At 54.2% G+C, this 19,246-nt stretch overlaps 3 protein-coding genes across 3 annotated transcripts; 1 reads left to right on the plus strand and 2 right to left on the minus strand.

The window, feature by feature from the left end:
- Positions 1-1,605: 1,605 nt before the first annotated feature.
- VDBG_09042 (1,3-beta-glucanosyltransferase gel4) lies at positions 1,606-3,687 on the minus strand (the record flags this gene model as incomplete). The annotated part of the gene is made up of 2 exons (XM_003000501.1): positions 1,606-3,150; positions 3,219-3,687. 2 exons carry the CDS (start codon positions 3,297-3,299, stop codon positions 1,606-1,608), a joined length of 1,626 nt encoding a protein of 541 aa, XP_003000547.1.
- A 10,770-nt stretch (positions 3,688-14,457) lies between these two features.
- Positions 14,458-15,161, plus strand: VDBG_09043 (hypothetical protein; the record flags this gene model as incomplete). Its single annotated transcript, XM_003000502.1, has 2 exons — positions 14,458-14,745; positions 14,809-15,161. 2 exons carry the CDS (start codon positions 14,520-14,522, stop codon positions 15,159-15,161), a joined length of 579 nt encoding a protein of 192 aa, XP_003000548.1.
- Positions 15,162-16,256: 1,095 nt separating this feature from the next.
- On the minus strand, positions 16,257-19,112 carry VDBG_09044 (alcohol dehydrogenase; the record flags this gene model as incomplete). The annotated part of the gene is made up of 4 exons (XM_003000503.1): positions 16,257-17,316; positions 17,915-18,269; positions 18,345-18,435; positions 18,515-19,112. 4 exons carry the CDS (start codon positions 18,944-18,946, stop codon positions 16,257-16,259), a joined length of 1,938 nt encoding a protein of 645 aa, XP_003000549.1.
- Between the last annotated feature and the right edge of the window lie 134 nt (positions 19,113-19,246).

A 19,246-nucleotide genomic window follows, 5' to 3' on the forward strand; every position in this document is an offset into this window, starting at 1 on the left:
GATGCGGGGAAGAGGATCAGCTCGCTGCTCACACATGAGATGCATCTTGGGTACGGCCCTCTTCCACACCTGAATGGAATCGACAGGGCATTATGTTTGTGCCAAATCAAACTCATCTGTGCTGTCATGCCCAGGATAAGCTTGCCCCTTGCTGGGGTCTCCAAGCGAAACCGAGGAATCGAGCGCAATCAAGCCCGAAGCCAATATCAGATATAGTCGATACCACGTTCCGCAAAATCTTTTCCACAATATCTTTCGCAGGGAGTTCTCTGTGATATTTCCTCAGATCAGATCCCCGCGTGTCTTGCCACCATTGCCATTGATGTAGACATGGCAGCACTCAATCGAATCGAACGTATGTGATGCGTCACAACATGCATCGAATTCAGTCGACGGACATCAGACATGCGGAGGCCGCGGCCGCAATTTTTACTATTCGGGTCCAGAGATAGTCCCAGCTTTCGTTCCTACAATCTGTCTTGCTGACATGCCCCCGCGTGCCGTTCAAGGGATCATGCACAGGACCTCCCAGTTCCCGGCCCCTCAATCACGACCAGAAACCCAGCTCTGCATGGCTACCAGTCCCGAAAAAGCTGAACAAAAAACAAGGCTGGTCTCTGTGTTGAGGAGGTTCAGCGTAGTGTTCTGTCGTTCTGGTTCCTTCGTTCCCCGGCCAGGCATACAAGCTTGTAGACGCCTTCTCCAGCAGAACAACAATGCCGTCGTCTCAAGTCCATCCCGAACCTTCAACGGAACAAGCCGATCAGGGCGAGACGCATGTGGTTCTATGCGGCAACGGCTACCATGCGGCATGGAACGTTGTGTAACCCTGGAAAGAACTCAGAAAAAGAGAAAAGAAGAAAAGAAAAAGACCGCAAAGCCCTGGCATGTCCAGACTGATCCTGTCCTAAAACACCGCGAGCCACAGTGTCACGAGACACCCATCGGTCACCGGCACCACCGCTCAATCCATCGTCATCGTCAAGGGGGTAGCGAAGACTAACCAGCGGCATCACAGCCAAGTGTAAGCACCCCGTGGAACAAGTACAGCGGCGGCGCAGTGACTCCGTTGCACAATAGATCGCACAAATTGGTGTCTTCTGTTGTGGATGGATGACGCAGGGATGCGATTGGCTTTTCGGCAAGAAGCTTCGCACATTACATTCAACACAATAACTTTATTTGCCTCAGTGTTATGTGCTGCGACGTACATGAAGCTGCAGTGGAGACAGTATCGTGGGCCAGCTGCGGGAGTACTAAAGTGAAGCATGAAGCCTTCCTACGCGGGCATCACGATAGCCACGTAACGAGGAGCAGACACGGCATCTGAATCATACTCTATTGAACGAACACCTGGGGATCACGATCATGACCCCATGCTAACAAAACAGAAAGCGTCTGCGCGACGCCGACCTTGTCGCAGGCCGAAAACAAAACATGGCACCATGAACCGATTGACCCAGCTAACCAAACCATGGTAGCCATCTAAAGCCGAAAGCAATGCAGAGCTATATTAAACAACTGATTCTTGATCGCCATCGGGCAGCCATCGCGGGGGAATCTGTATACATGCGTGGCAACCCTTCCCTGGTGCACGAGGCGCGCTTAGAGCACGACCATGGCACCGCCGGCGGCGGCCGCGAGGACGACGTACAGTCCGACGGCGTAGTCGCCGACAGAGAAGGCCTGCTCCATGCGGCGGTTGGTGAGGCCGAAGCTCGCGTTGTCGTCGGCGTTGCTGCTGCCGCCGTTGGTGCCACGAGCAGGCGCGGCGGTCGCAGTGGCGGCAACAGCGTTGACAGAGGAGGCAGCGGAGAGCTTGCTGTTGCAAGAAGAGGCAGCAGAAGGAGAAGAGATGCGCTCAGCGTTGCCGTCAAAGTTGCAGGCACTGGCGGCATTGTTCTGGGCCTCAAAGTACTGGTTCATGACGAAGCCGAGCTTCTGGGTAGCGTTGCACATGGAGTAGGCACCGTAAACGCCAATGGTGGCGTTGGTGGAGATGCCAGCGCAAACTGCAGGGTTGTTACCGCAGATGTTGCCAAAGATCTCACCATACTCCTTGACGCTGACGGAAGACTTGACGTTGCAGGACAGGCTGTTGAACATGCACTCGCAAAGCTCCTGGTCAGGAGTAGGAGGGAGACCGTTGGAGCTGACCTGCCAGTTCTCGCCCAGGTCGGGGCAGACGGCAGGGCTGTTGGTGGGCTCGTAGTTGGCGCTGGCGGTGGAGGAGGCAGTGGCGGCGTTGACGCGCGAAGAGAGGACCTTGTAGTTCTTCATGACCTCAGCCTTGCTATCACCCTTGAACTTGACGAGGCCGTAGTCGTTGTCTTCCTGGTGGTACATGTAGACGATGCCGCCGGAGAAGACCTCGCTCATCTCGTCTGAGTACAGAGCAGTGGTGTCCTGGAAGAGACGGCCCTCAGCACCGTCAGGGACGTTGCAGCCGTACTCGGCAAGGAAGACGGGAACAGAGTAGTTGCTGAAGAACTCGACCTGCTTGTCGTAGCCCGACTTCTGCATGGAGGACTCGCCACACCAGGAGTAGATGTTGTAGCCCCAGAAGTCAATGGCCTCCTCCTCAGGACCGCAGTTGAAGTAGTGAGCAGAGGGACCACGGATATCAGGGTCGTCATTGGCGGCATAACCGACACCCATCCAGCGGTAGTTCTTGGACTTGATGTAGGCCTTGGTATCACGGACGGCAGCCTTCACAAAGGCGGAGGCGTCGGTATTGCTGGCGTTGTTGGAGACCTCATTGCCGGCGAAGAAGCCGATGGTGTTGTCGTACTGGGCGAGCTCATCGATGACAGCGGTGTAGCGGTCCCAGACAGCGACATCCCAGTGGGGGTCGTCACGGTTGATGGACGTGTTGGGCTCACCAAGATCGGCGACGACGTAGATACCAGCATCCTGGAGCAGGGTCATGCACTTGGTGTGGTCCTTCTTGGGGTCGATGGCATAGACACGGATGGTGTTGGTACCGGCGGCAGACAGGATGGGGACATCGCGCTTGCACTTGGCGTCGTCGGCAAGGGGGTCGATGTACTTTCCGTCCTCGTTCTCGCCACCGAGACCCGAGGGGTCCTCCTGGTAGGCAATACCCTTGATGAAGAACTGGGTGCCGTTCTCGTAAAAGAACTTGGAGCCCTGCGGAAAGACAAGAGATCAGAATCAGGTCAAGCGAATCCATTGGAGCAGCGAGAGGGACGACGTACCTTGGTGACGATGGGGTCGAGGGCAGCAACCTTGCTGGCGAGGAGCAGAGCCGAAACGGCAGCGGTGGAAAACTTGCCCATGGTGACTGGTTGTGAGGTTCGGTTGGTCGAAGTGACAGGCAGATAGACACAGGCCGAAGATGGGGTGGGAGGGTGCAGGTTATCAACGTGGAAGGCTGTCGAGGGAGACTGGTTTCTCGTTGTTGGAATGCTGTTCGGCTGAGACCTTGGATGCTTGGCTTGCGGAGCCGAAATGTTCGTCGAAGGCGTTTGGGGCTTGAGGCGCAAAAATCTTGGAGAGGGTTGGTTTTGGATGGGGAGGGACAGACTGGGGTTCACAAAATAAAAACAAGTAAAGAGGTTTGCAAATGAGAGTGTGAAGTCACAGTAACGTGATGATAAAAAAGCGCACGAGCAAAGGACAGGCTCGAAGACTCTCTCTCCAGAAAACGAAGGACGGCGAGATGTCGAAGTGTTGACGGTGATGGGAGAAGGAAGGAAGGGAGAGGAACGTCGCGGCACGTCCGGAGGGGGCAATTGTGGTTTTGTCGGACGGCTTGGCTCCTTAGCTGCCGCCTCCTGGTTCCTGGCTGCTCCTAGCTCCTCTCCTTCTCGCCTGGTTTGAGCGTCCTGGATCTCCTGCCTCGTATCCACCGGACGGTAGGCGTCCCCGCACGCCGAATGCGAACCCGCCTAGCACTCGACCAGGCGCACCAGCCACTGTAGCATCATCTACTGGCACTGGGCCATTGGACCTGGCGATTGGCAACCGTTACTACACTGCCTTTCAAGCAGGAACCTGTGGGCTACGAGGGGCCCATTGGCCAAAGGTTTGGCCAGGCGCCTGGCAGTCAAGGGGGCGCAGTCATGAAGCATGGCAGAGGTACCCAGAGTTCGTGTGTGTTGCCTGCCAGTCTTGGTGTTGGGCCAGCCGAGCTGCAGGTACCGGTTCATCTGCCAGGGGTCCCATCTTCATCTCGTTTCACCCATGGAAGCGGAAGGACCACAGTGCCAGAACGTGCGCCATCAGGGGGGGTGGATGGTTGATGCTCAGGGGAAAATCTGTTAGCTCCTCGAGAAGCCCTAACAGGCCAGCACTGGAGTCCACGCTCGCCTTTGTTAGCGACAAGCGCACGCCTTTGGCATCATCCCTGCCACAGCCTCCCCATTCAGGTCAGGCGGCTGGCACTGATCGTCATCTCGCACAGTGAGCGATGCGAGGGCCTAGCGTCTTGTCTCCTGATTCTGGGCCGCGAGGAAAGAAAGGGGCAATCTCCACCCCCTGCAACTGCACCCTTCATGCCTCCATCTTCGTTGTCAGCCTAACACCTGTACTTGCTCTCTCGTACTAGTCGTGACGAACCTGCCCACTGGCAAGAGCAAGGGCCCGTAGAGTTGCGAGACGGGTAGGTAAGACATGGTGGGCGAGCAGATGGATGAACACGCCGTTCGGTGTTCGCATGCTTCGCATTCTTCGCATTGTCAGCCTTGCCACCTACCAAGGGTACCACCTACTACTCTACGGCACCTCAAGGCACCTAGGTAGGCAGTCCATTCATCACACCAGCTCCAGATTCCAACCACGCATCGTCTATCGCCCCGCCATTCCAGGTGCTCACTGGCCTACTTAGGCAGTGGGAGCAGGCGATGCGATAACCTTTGCGGTGCAACAGAAGATCACTCTAACTTAAGACTCCTGGCATCCTGATATGGGGTGGTCGGGACCAAGACAACCCGTCGTGTCGAGACACCACACACAATCACACGTCAGCGCTTCATCCCTACCCTCCAAGGATTCCTTAGAGCTCCCAAGGGCTCCAAGGGCTCCAAGGGCTCCAAGGGCTCCAAGGGCCTGACACCGTCTCGTCAGTCTTGGTTCTTTCGAAGCAGCTTGCTTGACACTTCAGCTCAAGTTTTGGGATCCATCACTGGGCATCCGGTCCACAGCCCAGATCAACATAGGATACTCCACCATGATGACGACGCCTATCACAGACGACGCCGGCTTGTCAAGACAGTTCAGACATAACAATCGCCCTTCATGGCCGCACTGGACCATACCCCGAGCCCCCTTCAAAGAGTCCATGATTCGACCGAGACGTATTTTCACATACTGTTCATGGTTGTGGTGTGGTGGCGATCGAATTGCTTGCTACTGGCGAAGGACTGGAACGAGCCACTGAGCGAGCAAGCACCGGAGCGCGCCCCAGCCGTATGGAGGCTCGTTCGAGGCGATCTATTGGATGGGAATAGCCCAACGCCCGACTGGAACCGCCGCCATTGATTCCCCTGATCATCTTCATTCCGCCTGGCCCCTCCCTCCTCGCATGTCTCTCCTCGCCTGGTCACTCACTCGACCTTGGTCGCTTCGCCGCGAGATGCTGGCCCAGTTTTCCTGTTGCACTGCCCCTTCTGGGCCCGCACGTTTCACTCGCCCTGTCGTCGCAGACATCCATCAGATCAGAGATCAGATTCCGGTGCGCACCACTCTCCCGTGCATGCTCCGTCGCCCTTGAGCTCGCAGCAAGTCAAACGTCTGTATGTAGCCTGGTGATCTTGCGCGTCTTTTGCATGATCGACACGTCCGACATGGCGAGCGACACGCCGAGCCGGCTCTTTACGTCATTTTCCCCGTTCATCGCATTCAAGCGTCGAAATGGGTTGAAACGGGCAAGTGCGACGTCTGTATGTTTGTTGCAATGTCCAGCCTGGTGCCTCTGATTTGGCCATGCTAATCTTGTCGCTTGTTTCATCGAAATCGTTTGCCGGCCTGTTTTGTGCAGTGTTTGTTGCTTGAGCGGATTTTATGTCGAACATCTTCATCTCCCTCCCAGCTTGAACCATGCGCGTCCCACAACCTCGCAAACCCCATCCCAAAATTCGGATGTCTCCCGCCAGCCGACATCAACGGTCCTCGGTGTCGTTGTCCGTATTCACGCACCTCACGGGACTCAGAGTATCGTCTTTGATGGGAACGGGCCGAATGAATTTCTGGTGGGTACTCAGAGTCGTAATACGACTGCCGTCTGGCGACGTCTCCGTAGGTGTCATCTCGTCGTGTCGAATTCATTTCGCTTGACGGTGCGAATGAGGCCTACAATCTTGCTGCGAGTGCGCTTGCACGTGCCTTGGTGGCTCGTATTTGTCTCGAGAGGAATCTTCTTTATATATTGTTTTTTTTCCGGTAGAAGGGCGCCCATCTGCCTCGTTGCCGATTGGGCTGCTTCGCGTCACCGGGCGCGGGCTGTACATCATCACCAGACGACTGCGCCTGGCGTTCAATCAGGCACCAGGCCAGCCCGGACTAGCAATCCTTCTGCTCCTCGGTCGGCCGACCTGTACGCGGATCCTGTAGTCACTCCATCCCTCTCTCTCGAATGTCCCTTGTCCTTGGCAGCCCGACATTCTGATGAAGTATCGAGACGAAGTGGTGGGGGCGCATGACGATGGTTCCCTGCTGTCATGCGGCACGGACGCTTGATTTGACTTGAAGTCCTGCTTTTTCAATCGGCATGGTGTGTTCGAGTCGGCCTTCAGTGGCTGGCATGCAGTACATGCAGCTCCTTGATCTACAGTAAGCTTGCATCCGCGCTCTAATGTTGATCGTCCGAAGAGATTCGGCTTGCAGTCATTCAAGAAACGAGTGCCTATTCCCATAGGACTTGTTCCCACCCAGCCTCGATTCTTTTATGAACATGATCTTCCCGGCGCCCTCCTGTATCTGCTGACGAAGCAACGATGTTTGCACTCAATATTATGATACTCCAGAGTAGTGATAACCCAAACTAACATCTCGTTCAATTTTTTTTGCGGGATCAACCTTGTTGGCCCACCTACGTTAAGTTTGGTCGCGCCCAAAATCTCAGAATGGAAGAGCCAGTATCGAATGAGGAGGTAAGAACCATAGATCAGGGGTTTGGTGGTGGATAGAGAAGCTACATATGCTCACCATACATGTTTCGGAGAACATCGCAGAGTAAATCAACCAGTACAGGCGTTCGAGCGTGGTAAGGAGAGTGAGCACCGCCGCCAGCCACGGCATCCCTTCTCTTTAAGATGTAGACCCTTGTGGCTTAGGGAGAACTGGCTGTGAGGGTCTTCTAGTCAGATGAATGGCGATGACTTGGTAGAATCCAAGATTCGAGATAGAGCTGTAGCTTAAGAACGAGCTTCGATGTTACACAGCTTTTCGGACTTCTGTAGAATTCGTGAAAAGGTTACAGAGAGGCCTGAGCTGTGGTATCTAACATTGACGCTTTTCCATTACTATTAGAGCCCAGTAGACTTTTGTAACAAGGGCTTTCATCTAGTATATCTTCTGTCAATCCCCAATCATAAGAACTCTCGCCCGGGAACAGGGTCAGCTGGTAGGTCGATTGAGACTCTTCAACAAACTATATCGTTGGAAGAGAGGGGGTATGACCAGCTGTCCGTGAATATTATACTCGAATTTGATCCTCATTTGTCTTGATCGAACCTCGCCCAGGTAATCAGACAAAACGGGAGACCTTGACGGCACATGCCGTCGTCTATCTATCTACAACCTACCAATCACTCATTAAACGTCGAAGCTAGCTGGAACGTCATCTCACTCGGTCAGCTCTTCTCATGGGTGCCTATATTCAGGGATGGGCAAATCTCTCTTTCATCGCTGTGATTGTTGAGGATCTAATCCTGTTAATCGCGTTTATCATCTGGGGAGCCAGTTTCGTTCACTTGCTATTCCTCCACCCGAGCGTATGCGGAGACTCTATATCTTCTCTTCATATGCCCTGTCTCTGGTCGCTTAGGTTGTTTTGCGATCCTCATGACCTTGCTCTACAGCTTCCTTGAGATCGCAGGGCACTCGACTCCCACTCTAGTCGCCCGTATCAAGCGAGTGATGGAGTCATCCGAGGTCTCAACAACTCAATACATAGGCGGCTGGACAGCCATGCAGCCTTTGTCATTTCTGAAATTGCTCGAGTCTGCACCCGTTTTTCATGTGCTGGACTAAGCGCTCGATGTTGTTCGTTCGAATCGATGTCATGCTCTTCGGCGGAACCTGCGTCTCCACTTGAGATGCACTCATCAACGCTCAGATCACTGCTGACACCGGCGGTCGCGGCATGGTCTCTATCTCATAGCCAGCCTTTGTCCGCGAAGTCACGCAGCAGCAGAATATCGCTGTGGCGATGAGGTGTATTCCTCGTCATAATAAATATTAGATCAACCACATGGATGAGTTGCGCCACGGTCTCTGCAATTTTTCGCGAGCTTGATATTCGCGTCGACTGATGATGCTTATCAATTTTGAGACAGCTGGCTTGTAAAAGCATCCGTCCTGCAAGCACAATAAGCATCACATAGACGACGTTCAGGGTGATTTTCTTTTTGCCATCTTTGGCTCGTTTGTGGCTGTCGTGGAGCATTCCCTGCGCCAACCAACCCAGGAGGGCATCAGCATAGCATACAGCGAGTACGACGATGGTGATAAATTTTTCAGCGTCAGTTAAATCCTGAGTACAAGTATACTCAGAGCACTCTGCTGCCTGTTTGGGGTTCAAACACCGCTACTTCACCTGGCACAACACTAACGACAGAAATCGGATCTGAGAAATAAGATAGTGAAGCATATGAGCGGCCAATTGACATTTATATTATAAAACACAACGAAAAAATGGTCCATTCAAGCAAGCTGTTTGCGTAGACCATTTGTTAAAGCAATTTCCATTATCGGCGGTACATATACAAGGTCGTCTATGCGATACCTTTCATCCTACACTAAGCATGTATCTAGTCACCAACGCCAAATACAACAAGCATCTGAATCCGATAGCATTCCTCGGTGCATGCACTTGCAAGCTAAATCTCACAGGGTATCTTGTCCATGGCATTTTGCGTTTTGCAATTATTAACATAGAGACAAGATATTTGTTTCATTACTATAACACGATCCATGGTTGCGCAATTCATCTTCCTTTCATGACAGGACCGCGTACATTTGTTGACACTACGCCCATGAGCGACGGCAAGTGGTACAACAATAGCACAAAACTTTCACGAGTCGACAACGCTCTGGGTAAAAATATACCGCGAGGCCGCTCTAGCCTGTTTGAACATAGTAAGTTGTACCTTTACGGCCTGAGAGTCATAATTCTAGGTTCGTAGACCTGAGATTCCGTCAACCTATTAAGGCTCTACACATAGACCAAGGCGTGATCGTACTGGCAAGGATATTCAATCAGAAATGGTCTACATGAAGAAAACTTGATTGAGAGCAACGGTGATCAAGTGTGCCAATCCTATCTTTCCTGTTTGCTTATGAATAGGAAGGGAGGCAGAGAGTATTGTTGTTTGATGTTCCACGGAGCGTCGACAAGATGGAGTTGTCTCCATATGGGTCTCTGAATACACATCGCGAATCAATAGCCAGAAAGCGAGCTCTTTGCCAACTGATGTGCAAGCCATAACTGCCTATTGTGAGTCCTCGGATACGAATCACAGCCCATCCGATGATAATTTTGAGCACAACACTCACGTCAGCCACTCTGCAATGCCGTTCGTCTTCGTGATGGGCCCCAAGCGTGGACTTTAGGCGTATCGGCGTTTCTTGGAAGCTGCCATCAGAAAAAGTCAAATTATTTGCGGGCCATGCAACGTTGATTCAGACTACTTACGAGTGTCTGGCGTATTGACCATTAATTCCATGGACATGCCAGCGCCTGAGATGCTGATACACATCGGAGAAGGAGCTTCAACCACTTCAGGCTGGGGCTCAAGGTTCGCCACGGTCATGATCTGCGACATGGTGCTCGTGATACGCTTCGCACGCGACTTCCGAGAAGGAGTGCCAAGGTGGTATCCTGACTTGGCTGGCGTTGACGGTGAGGGGCGCGGAAGCTTTTCGACCTTGGCGACGTACGCAGCTTGGAAAGTGCGGAATAGTTCGCTCTCGACGTAACTACAATTGTCGCTTCCTTTGAGATGCTCTTGGAAAGGGTCATCGCTGGCCTCCTAGGCCCAACTGACAATTGCGCAAGATTGACACTTCACTGTATCTGGATTCGTTGTTGTTGCAGAAAGATAGAAGCCAGCCTTAGCCATGTCTTCAGCGGAAGGCACGGCGAAAGTCCATGTACAGGCTCGGTGGCGTTCGTTTTCCTCGAAGAAAGTCTCAAGACGATCATTCAAGTCGTCCATGATGAATCGCTCAGGTTATCTCTGTAGGTAGAGCGCGTCTTCTCGGAGGTAGTCGTTTATTGAATGTTGGATAGTGAGAGCAGGACGGTTTGGAACAACAATATTGCGGTGCCCTTGGACCCTACTAGGACGAGGTGGTAAAACTCGGGTCGCTTCGAATCTTGCCGGTTGTCCGAAGAAAGTCAGACAATTGCTGAAGTTCCTATCAGTGGTTATATCAGCTCTTTCTAGACATGCGGGATGCTGTATTTGCAACCAAGTGCTGTGGATAGAGAAGTGAACAGGCTGTGATCCCTGAGGTGATACTGTGCCTGAGAACTGGCAGCAGCAAGGGCGGCAAGAACCCTATCCTGCCTTCCGAAGCGTCAGAAACAGAGAAACGGAGGCTGCCTAAAACAAAAGTGCTAATTATATCTCGGTTTAAATTGATTGTTAGTAGCAACTGACGCTTTGTTGCTTTCCCAAAGAGACGTTCTCGTCGTTCTGCTACACCCACTCGACGATTATTGCCCAGGTCACATGCCACTGTGGCTAAGCAGATACTAGCAGGGCCAACACCTTCATTCGTGCCTCGAGCAGATGGGTAGTCAGAATCGTAGCTGGCATCGAAAGTCTGTCAAGGGGTGGTGGCCTGCTTGCCCAGCGAAAAGTCCGATGAAACTTGCGCGTCAGCTTAATAACGAGACACGGAGGTAGCAAGGTCCTCAAAACCGTCACCATGCCTCCAAATCTCTGATCTGACCAAAATGATTGAGTGGCGGGCTGGTTGATGCTCAATGGTGCGTTTCAAGGTAAGTTGGTACTGGTTGGGGGCCTCTCGATGTCGTTCGATCTTCTTCATTCATCGCTCGTCCCTATAGCACGGACGATATCGGTTCGATGTGGTATCCTCACCGACGCCAACGAAACTGCCGTCAGAGTGATCGACATATTATCGGACGAGAATATCTCCATAGCGTGCATCGAGCTGCAAGCTGGATCAGCACTCTCATGACAACAGTCTTGGCGGTGTTTCCAGAGGCTCTTCGAAGGCATCACATGCGCTGCCTCGGGTCTTGACAGAAGATCCCCTGAAGATCGCTCATACTCAGCGCCCGAAACGTAGAGCAACGTCAAGACGCGCGCGTTGGAAATGAAAGTAGACGTCGCATGGAGATTAGATGTAGTTCCTGAGTCAATCCTTTCAGCGCCACTGCAACGACTAATGCTCCATCAGAATAACGACCCCCAAAACAAGGCACCCCCAAAGTAGCATGTGAAAAAAGGGCGAGGAAAACGCCCTCCACCCGGCCTGCCTTCCTCATTCAGTTGGGTGACCCGCCGTCGGACAGAACCCGCCTTCCCCCTTTATCCCACAAGCTCACGAGCACGCTTCCCCAAGATGTCGAACCCGTCGACAGAGGGGAATGGGAAATATGGCCCGCCAATAATCCACTTGTGTGCCTTGAACACGTACCTGCGTGCCGAAAGGATGCACACAGCACCCAATGCGCGCTGATGCAATGTCAGCCCGTGGAGCCTCCTTTCGCTTTGGCGATCCGGTGTGGTCGTTAACAACGAGGGTGGTGTCCGGTGTGGCCCCCCCCTCCCACTCGTTACGCTTTTTGCGGCTGCTCACCTCCATCCAAACAAGCTTAAGGGACGCCCAACCAGATTCGCGGTCGGAGATGAAGGCTGCGGAGGGGGGGCCCGGTGCAGCTGGCGGAGCTGCGCGGTTCTAGGTTCTGGACTGGTCTCAATGGAGTCACAGTGCACTGCGCGGGTTCACATGGCTACAGGTAGAAACTGGGCGACAGGGTCATGGCGAATGGGGAACGCAAAGAGATAGGAGACAATTGGGACCATGCCCTTTTCGTGGAGTTGCATTGATGCACCAGCGGATATCGGATCAGATTGTGCAGATTTCTGGGGAGCAACGAAATGAAGAGTGGATATTGACCTCGAAATGCGCTTCCGGCGCAGTAGGATTCAGGTACATCCTCAGGTTGACCAACAACAAAGGAATCGGTATTGATCGCGGCAGGCTCTTTTGGTCGATCGATTTCGGGGCGCTACAGGCTATTCTTCACAAGCCAATATTCTGACTGACACTTGACAGCCGACACAAGGGCCCCATGGCTTGATCATGGCCTCGGCTTTGCTCAGACGCCAGCTCCCAGCGCCAGGCAATGAGTGCGTCAGATGTCTCATTCCACCGTGTCTGCCGTTCAGCCTGTGAATGAGGTGCTTGGTGCGGGGGAGATTGAGCCAGGGCGCCCACCCCCAGACTTTGCTATGCCCAGCGAATCGAGAGGAGTAGGACCTAGGAAAGGAGGGGGAGAGGGTGGGCGTCGCCGTTGGCGCCCTAAGTTGCTTGACCCAGCAAGGGGACACCCTTGGTCGTGGGCCTTTCCCCCCTTCTTTTCTGCCCGATCTGATGTCCTGCTTCTGGGAGGCGGCCAAGGGTGCCGCCCATGACGGGCGAGTGACCAACGGAAATGGCTGCTGAGCCACCCCTGTCATCGGAGTGGTAAGTTGTATGGTTGTGGCGATCGTCAGGCTGCGTCCAGTACGAGGACACCATCTCGGCTGTGCGTCGCGGTTGGTCCAGCGTTCCTGCGTCCCTCCGAATAGTTTTTGTCATGTGCTTTTGAAGCCAGGACACAAGGCAAGGCAAGGTAGTGGACAATGCAACAGGCCAGGGAAAGGGGGCACAGCCATGAATTTCCCCGAATGCAGTGCTCGAGGGGTAATAAGCAAGAGCTTATTGAGTCACGCAAAGATACGAGTATTGAACCGTATCTGCAGACCCCGAAGCTACCAAGGATGAAATGGATTGACTTGTTGATTGATTGCCATTATGGAGCTGTCTTTCCTGGTTTCCCCAGGTCCCTTGGGGAGACCAGAGCAAAGACCAGTACTGTACCCGCAGTCATTCGCCAGGCCTCTCCTTACCTCGCCTTGCCAAGAACCAGCTCGGCCGCCCAACCCCGGATTTTCGAACCCGCTGAGGAGCGTCGAAGGGGGCCCCAGCAGGAAAGCCCATGGAAGACAGCACCAGCACGGAGATGGGGTGGGACGGAAGGAAAAGAGAGACATTACAGCGCGCCGGCGTCGGTCAATTACTCCTCTTCTCGAATGATAATTGACTTCTCCATTGCAGCAATAACCGCGAACGGCAGCACAATGCATGGAGCGTTGCCAGAAAGCACAAAGGGCCTGATAGAGCGACTAGAATCCTGAGTAGCGTCTCAGCCGAAATTACCTCCGTCGAGCCACCGACGTGGCTCATCCAACAGACCATCTTCACATGCCGTGACATCTCCCACACCAGACGGCCCTGTGGCCCCTGGCCCTGACTTGCCTCTGCCTTGCTTTGCCGAACCGCCTACTGCAACGGGCAATCCCACGACGTAGCCAGACAACCTTAGAGGCCGTAGACTAGCAAAGACAAAGCGAATCCTGACGAGTCCACACCCCCCTCAGAGCTCCGCACGGGCAGAAGTGGCTTGCTGCACCAACCTGACATCCCGGTGACTGGTCGTCCGCTTCTGGCAGTCAGGCCCGCGCCGATACATCGCCAGGTTGTCGCCCTGGTATTCGCCCAGTCACTCTGGCCCGCCGTCCTTCCCCGGACACATCTGGGCCTTGACTTCAACCGGGGTACTTCGCCATCATGTCTCCTCATCCTTGCTCTTCACGCAGTCGAGACCTGGCCAGGGGGTCGCCGTCGCCGCTGGAAGGATGGGTGCCACGCCCAGTCCAGGTCCAGGTCCAGGTCCAAGTTCCCGCACCAGCAACCGTACCATCTCCATGCAACCCATCCGAAGGAAGGTAGCAAGCTTGTGCCTTGCCAGCCTCTCCAGCAGGTTCCTGGGGCGTCTATTCGATGTCCCGATGCTTCGCGCTCCCGTCAACTCGCCCGCCCCCGGAGCAATATCGCACCAAGCCCGCACCTCCTCCGTCGTCCATAAGAAGCCTCGTCCTCCAGCTTCTCTTCCGCCCTTCTCTTCTTCTCTCTTCATCCACATTCGCTTGGCATCATACAGTACACTCGCTCTTGTACCAATAATCCCCATACCTCGCTAATACCGGTTCATCCTTCCTCCAACCACAACAACCACCCCCAAAACCATCAAAATGAAGTCTGTCTACGCTATCGCTGCCTTCGCCGCCGTTGTGGCCGCCCAGAGCTCCTCCGGCCTCCCTGAGTGCGCCATTCCCTGCATCCGCGACGCCACCACCTCGGCCACCGACTGCACCTTCGGCGACTACTCTTGCTCTTGCGAGCCTGCCAACAACGCCGCCATCCGCGCCGCTGCCACCAGCTGCGTCATTGACGCCTGCGGTGTTGACGTTGCCCTCAGTATGTGCTCCCATATGGCGTCCACGTTGCTCCCGAGTCGTCCATGCTAACAAGCGCTTCCAGACGAGGTCATCCCCGCCACCGAGGCTCTCTGCGCCAACCCCCCCACCTCCCCCGAGGAGCCTACCACCACCGCTGCTGAGACCACCGCCGCTCCCTCCGCCGTCGAGTCCGCCGTTGAGTCCGCCGTTGAGTCTGCTGTCGAGTCCGCTGTCGAGTCGGCCGCTCCCTCCGGCTACCCCGTCCCTGAGGTCTCCTCTGCCGCTCCCCACCCCTCGACCACTGCGGCTCCCGCTCCCAGCCACACCGGCAACGCCACCGAGCCCGCGCCCACCCACGTCGAGGTTGACGGTGCCGCTTCCCTCGGCTTCATGGGCGTTGCCGCCATGGTCGGTCTCGCCGCCATTGCCCTGTAAGCATCTTCTCTTCTCCACTGAGAAAGAGTCACGCTCGCGGCGGCAGCATTGCTGGCAACGGTAACACGTTCTCCTGTTCGGAGACGAATGGGAGCACATTGGATTGTATACAACTCATTTGTGGTAATGGCATGAGGATTCGTCGTCATCGGTCTTCCGGCCGGGGACGGCGGTCCTTCCAGTGTTGGACAAAAAAATAGTATTTCACTCGGGCCTGTAGTGTCTCGCAAATACACCGACTGATACAATAATGTTAATGCGTCTGTCCATGAGACAACAGCAATCGTGATGAATACCTCGTCTTGTGATGGACTGTCAAACTGCTTTCCTGTTTCCGTGACTATCTCATGGACGAGTCAGCGTCGTATTCGACGTGCGGCGCAGCTGTAAGCGCGAGTTGCCAAGGTGGTCCTGCATATTGGTGGGTGGGATGGCCGACAACCTTCGTGAGGTGCCAGGCCCGGGTTGGGCGCTCTCCATTTTGATTCGACGGCGGCACGTCCGGGGTAAAAGACCAAAAGCATGATGCAACCTTGCGTTGTTGCTGTAGGCACCACAGTCAACACAGCCGGCCCTTACCATTACTCTCAAATATGTGTCTAGGAATCTTACCTTGAGGCGAGGTGACGGGCCCAGGTGAGTTGTTGTCGTTTGCCGTGCCATTCATGTCCTCGGGGGCCAGGACATCACTCCGATCTTTCACCCCCGGACAGAAAGAATGCCCCGGGCGGGGTATTGAGGTCGGCCAAACTGCCCTGTAATAAGCGCCGATCTTCATATCTGGGGTCCCCAGGTTACCTCCTCTGTCGCGTGGACCGAGGCAGCGAGGTTTGATGGCCATGTGATGCCTTTGCTTGTTTGTGAGGACATGTTCCCCCGGACCTTGCAGACGCGCGAATGGCTGACCAGGAGAGAACCTACTTGAAAGATTTGTTGGTCAGTCTTGTTTGTGATCCTTTCGTACCGTGGTCTGGCTTGTCAGGCTTCACTGACGTCGATAGTATACTGATGTGCTTGACATCGGATGGCCGTGCCGTAAGTTATTGCGATCATCGAAATGCCGCGGAGGGTTCATCGACCACGACAATGCATCTCTTACGCGTTCCACTCCTTTTCATCTTGGTATGGTTCCTCGTTCGCAACCTTCTCCAGCTTCCCGCTCTTCAACGCATCCCACCTCTTTTCATTCTCCCTTCGGTCCTCTTCTCCTTTCCATACCCTGCCATGGAGATGCCTTACGCAAACCTGTTTTCCATCACCTGGTGCAAAAAGCCAACAGGCCCATCGCGCCCACTGCCCCTCTTTCATACCGTTCCTTGCGCGTTGGCCGATAGAGTCCTCGATGAACATGCCCCTCCCAATGGCCAGTTGGCTCGGGAATACTCTCTCGAGATAATGCCTCCTCTCCACGACATGTGGCTTGTCGTGCCAGAAGTACAAGGGCGTCAGTGGCACGACTTCTCCAGTTGTTGGCGCCGGGTACCTTCCCGTTAGAGCGGCTGACAGGTCTCGCAGGACGGGGAACCGGGCGACATGCATCGAAGCCTCGTATTCGACCGTCCGTGGCGACGGCAAACAGACATAGCGGATTGGAGCTGTCGTGCTTGACGTGGAAGCCTGCATGGCGTCGAGGAGATTCGCAATGGGAATGTGCGAGTCGAGCGCCCAGTCGTGCTGGTGAATCCAGACATACGGTGTGTCGGCTTCGCGGAGGGCTGAACGCACAGCCAGGCCGAAACCGAGTCTCTTTTCGGGCTCCATGAAGGTGATGCGTCGGTCCCTGGTGCAGTGGATGTTCATGTCAACCAAATGGCCGCTGGAGCGCCCGCCGGGCGACCCATATTCTGCTCGTGCACGACGGACCTCCCAATCGAGGGAGGGCAAGCTGGGCAGCGTCTGGCTCAGAAACTCGCGCGTGACAAGAGCCTTCACATTTTCCTTGTAGGCGTCGTACACCCGTGCGCCTTCGGGAGTGACCTGACCTTTCTTCAGGCGGGCTCGTTCGACGACATGGTCGTACGTATCGAATACGACAATGACGGGGCAATTGAGCAAAGCCGTGCAGTGAGCGCGGAAGGAGGCGATCACGGCCGATAGGAGATCTGTCGTGGGAGCTGACGGAGTAGGCGACGTCGTGATGATTAGGGTCAGTAGCCTGTCAAGTAAAAAAATCGGCTGCTCTGGCTCCAGCAAAGACGGGGGCATGACGCCTCTTAAAGTCGGTGGTTTTGGGATTGTGAGGAACGATGGCGGATGAAGTTTAATCAATTGCGTGATTGAAATTTCCTGTGCGTTCACTGCTGACCGAGCCTCACCGAGACTTCACCTCAAAACAAAACATTTTGAACGCTTATTGACGGATGAAGGGATTATATCAGGACAAGCTCGGTCAGCCTTTTTTTTTTTTGAAGAGAAAGAAAACATCTACCTATATTTGTCTGCACTCTTTTCTTATGAGTTCGTGTCTCCCACGCAAGTGTACAGTCACACTTGCACGAACCCCAAGACCAGCTTAGATCTTGATGACAACCTTGCCAGCATGCTGTCCTGAGTACAGATAATCAAAAGCAGCAGCAGACTCGTCAAACGTGAAGACTTTGTCGATGATGGGCGTGAGTGACATGTTATTTTCTTCAATGAAACGATTCATGCGCTGATAATCAAGCTTCGAGCCCACGCCGATGCCCCTATGATGTGTTAGACCTGGCAACGGACGGGCGATGGACCTTCATTATGCTTATTGGGCGACTTACTGCACCTTGGCTAGTTTTCCCATCAAGGCAAGCAGGGCACTTGGCTCCCATCCTTGCCCAAACCCAGCCAAGAACCCCACGAGAGAGACGGTGCCACCTTTCGATCGTAGGAAACTGATGTCGTCGGGTATGGACGACGGACCTGTATTGTTAACCACGACATCGACACCTTTCCCATTGGTGATGCGGAGAATGTCCTCTTTCTGGCTGGAGGTCGTCTTGTAGTTGATGCCGTGGACATCGGATCCCATCTTCTTGATGGCCTCAAGCTTTTCATCTGACGAAGACGTGACAATAGCCTTCCAGCCGTTGGCGATGCACAACAAGAGCGCGAACAGGCTAACACCTCCGGTTCCTAGTCGTTTTTGTCAGCATCAATCACAAAAGATTGATGTGTTGCATCCAAAACGTTCGCCAGGTTTTGACCTACCTTGCATCAGAGCGACGGGATCCTTTCGGCTTGTTTCAAGGCCATTAAGAGACGACCATGCCGTTACGCCGGCGCATGTGAGGGTGGCAGCCTGTACATCACCAGTAAGTCCCATAAAGCTTTGCACGTTTCTCGCATCGCTACTGGGCTCCACCGGGCCTTTGACTCACCTCTTCCCAGGATAGATGCTTCGGAAGATGAACAAGCACTCTATCCTCGTAGACCGCATATTCCCGTAAGACGCCGGCCGTAGAGCCTCCAAGCGCGCAGTTCTCATCCTCTTCCAGGCCTGTAAAGTTGTTGATGTCAAAGATGGGCGCCACCTTATCTCCAATGGCGAAGTCGCCAACAGAGGAACCGATAGCAACAACCTCGGCGGCGCAGTCGGAACATGGTATGCCCTCATCCTCGATCTCGACAGGGTATCTGCCATTTAACATGGCCACATCGCGGAAGTTGAGCGATACGGCGTGAATCTTTACAAGGACATCGTGCGCTCCAAGATCGCCCGGGGTGGGAACAGGCTCAGTGACCTGCGTGACGGTTCGTGGGAGGTCACCGTGTGTCCGCCTGAATACTTTGGCTTCGGTTGGGATCGTCATGACTGTTTCGGAAATGATAATAACTCAGATTTGTACTGCATTTGCAACGACATACTGCATCAACTCGCGGGGCTTTTTATCAATTTCACTGCCTTCAAGAGCTGGTGGGGTTTGCGGCGGACTTTGGTGCGGACTTTCCACAGCAGTGAACAATTCCGATCAGCGGCGTCAGCTCCCTTTCGATGTCTGCTGGTGAACTGAGTAAGCTGAACACATGGGAGGCTGACCAAGCGACGTCATCGTCAGCGAGTATTAGTGATCTAGATTCGTTCTGAATTTTCATCAAGATGGCTTCCTTTA

This window comes from Verticillium alfalfae, genomic scaffold (assembly GCF_000150825.1).
Source record: "Verticillium alfalfae VaMs.102 supercont1.14 genomic scaffold, whole genome shotgun sequence".
Classification (NCBI taxonomy): domain Eukaryota; kingdom Fungi; phylum Ascomycota; class Sordariomycetes; order Glomerellales; family Plectosphaerellaceae; genus Verticillium; species Verticillium alfalfae.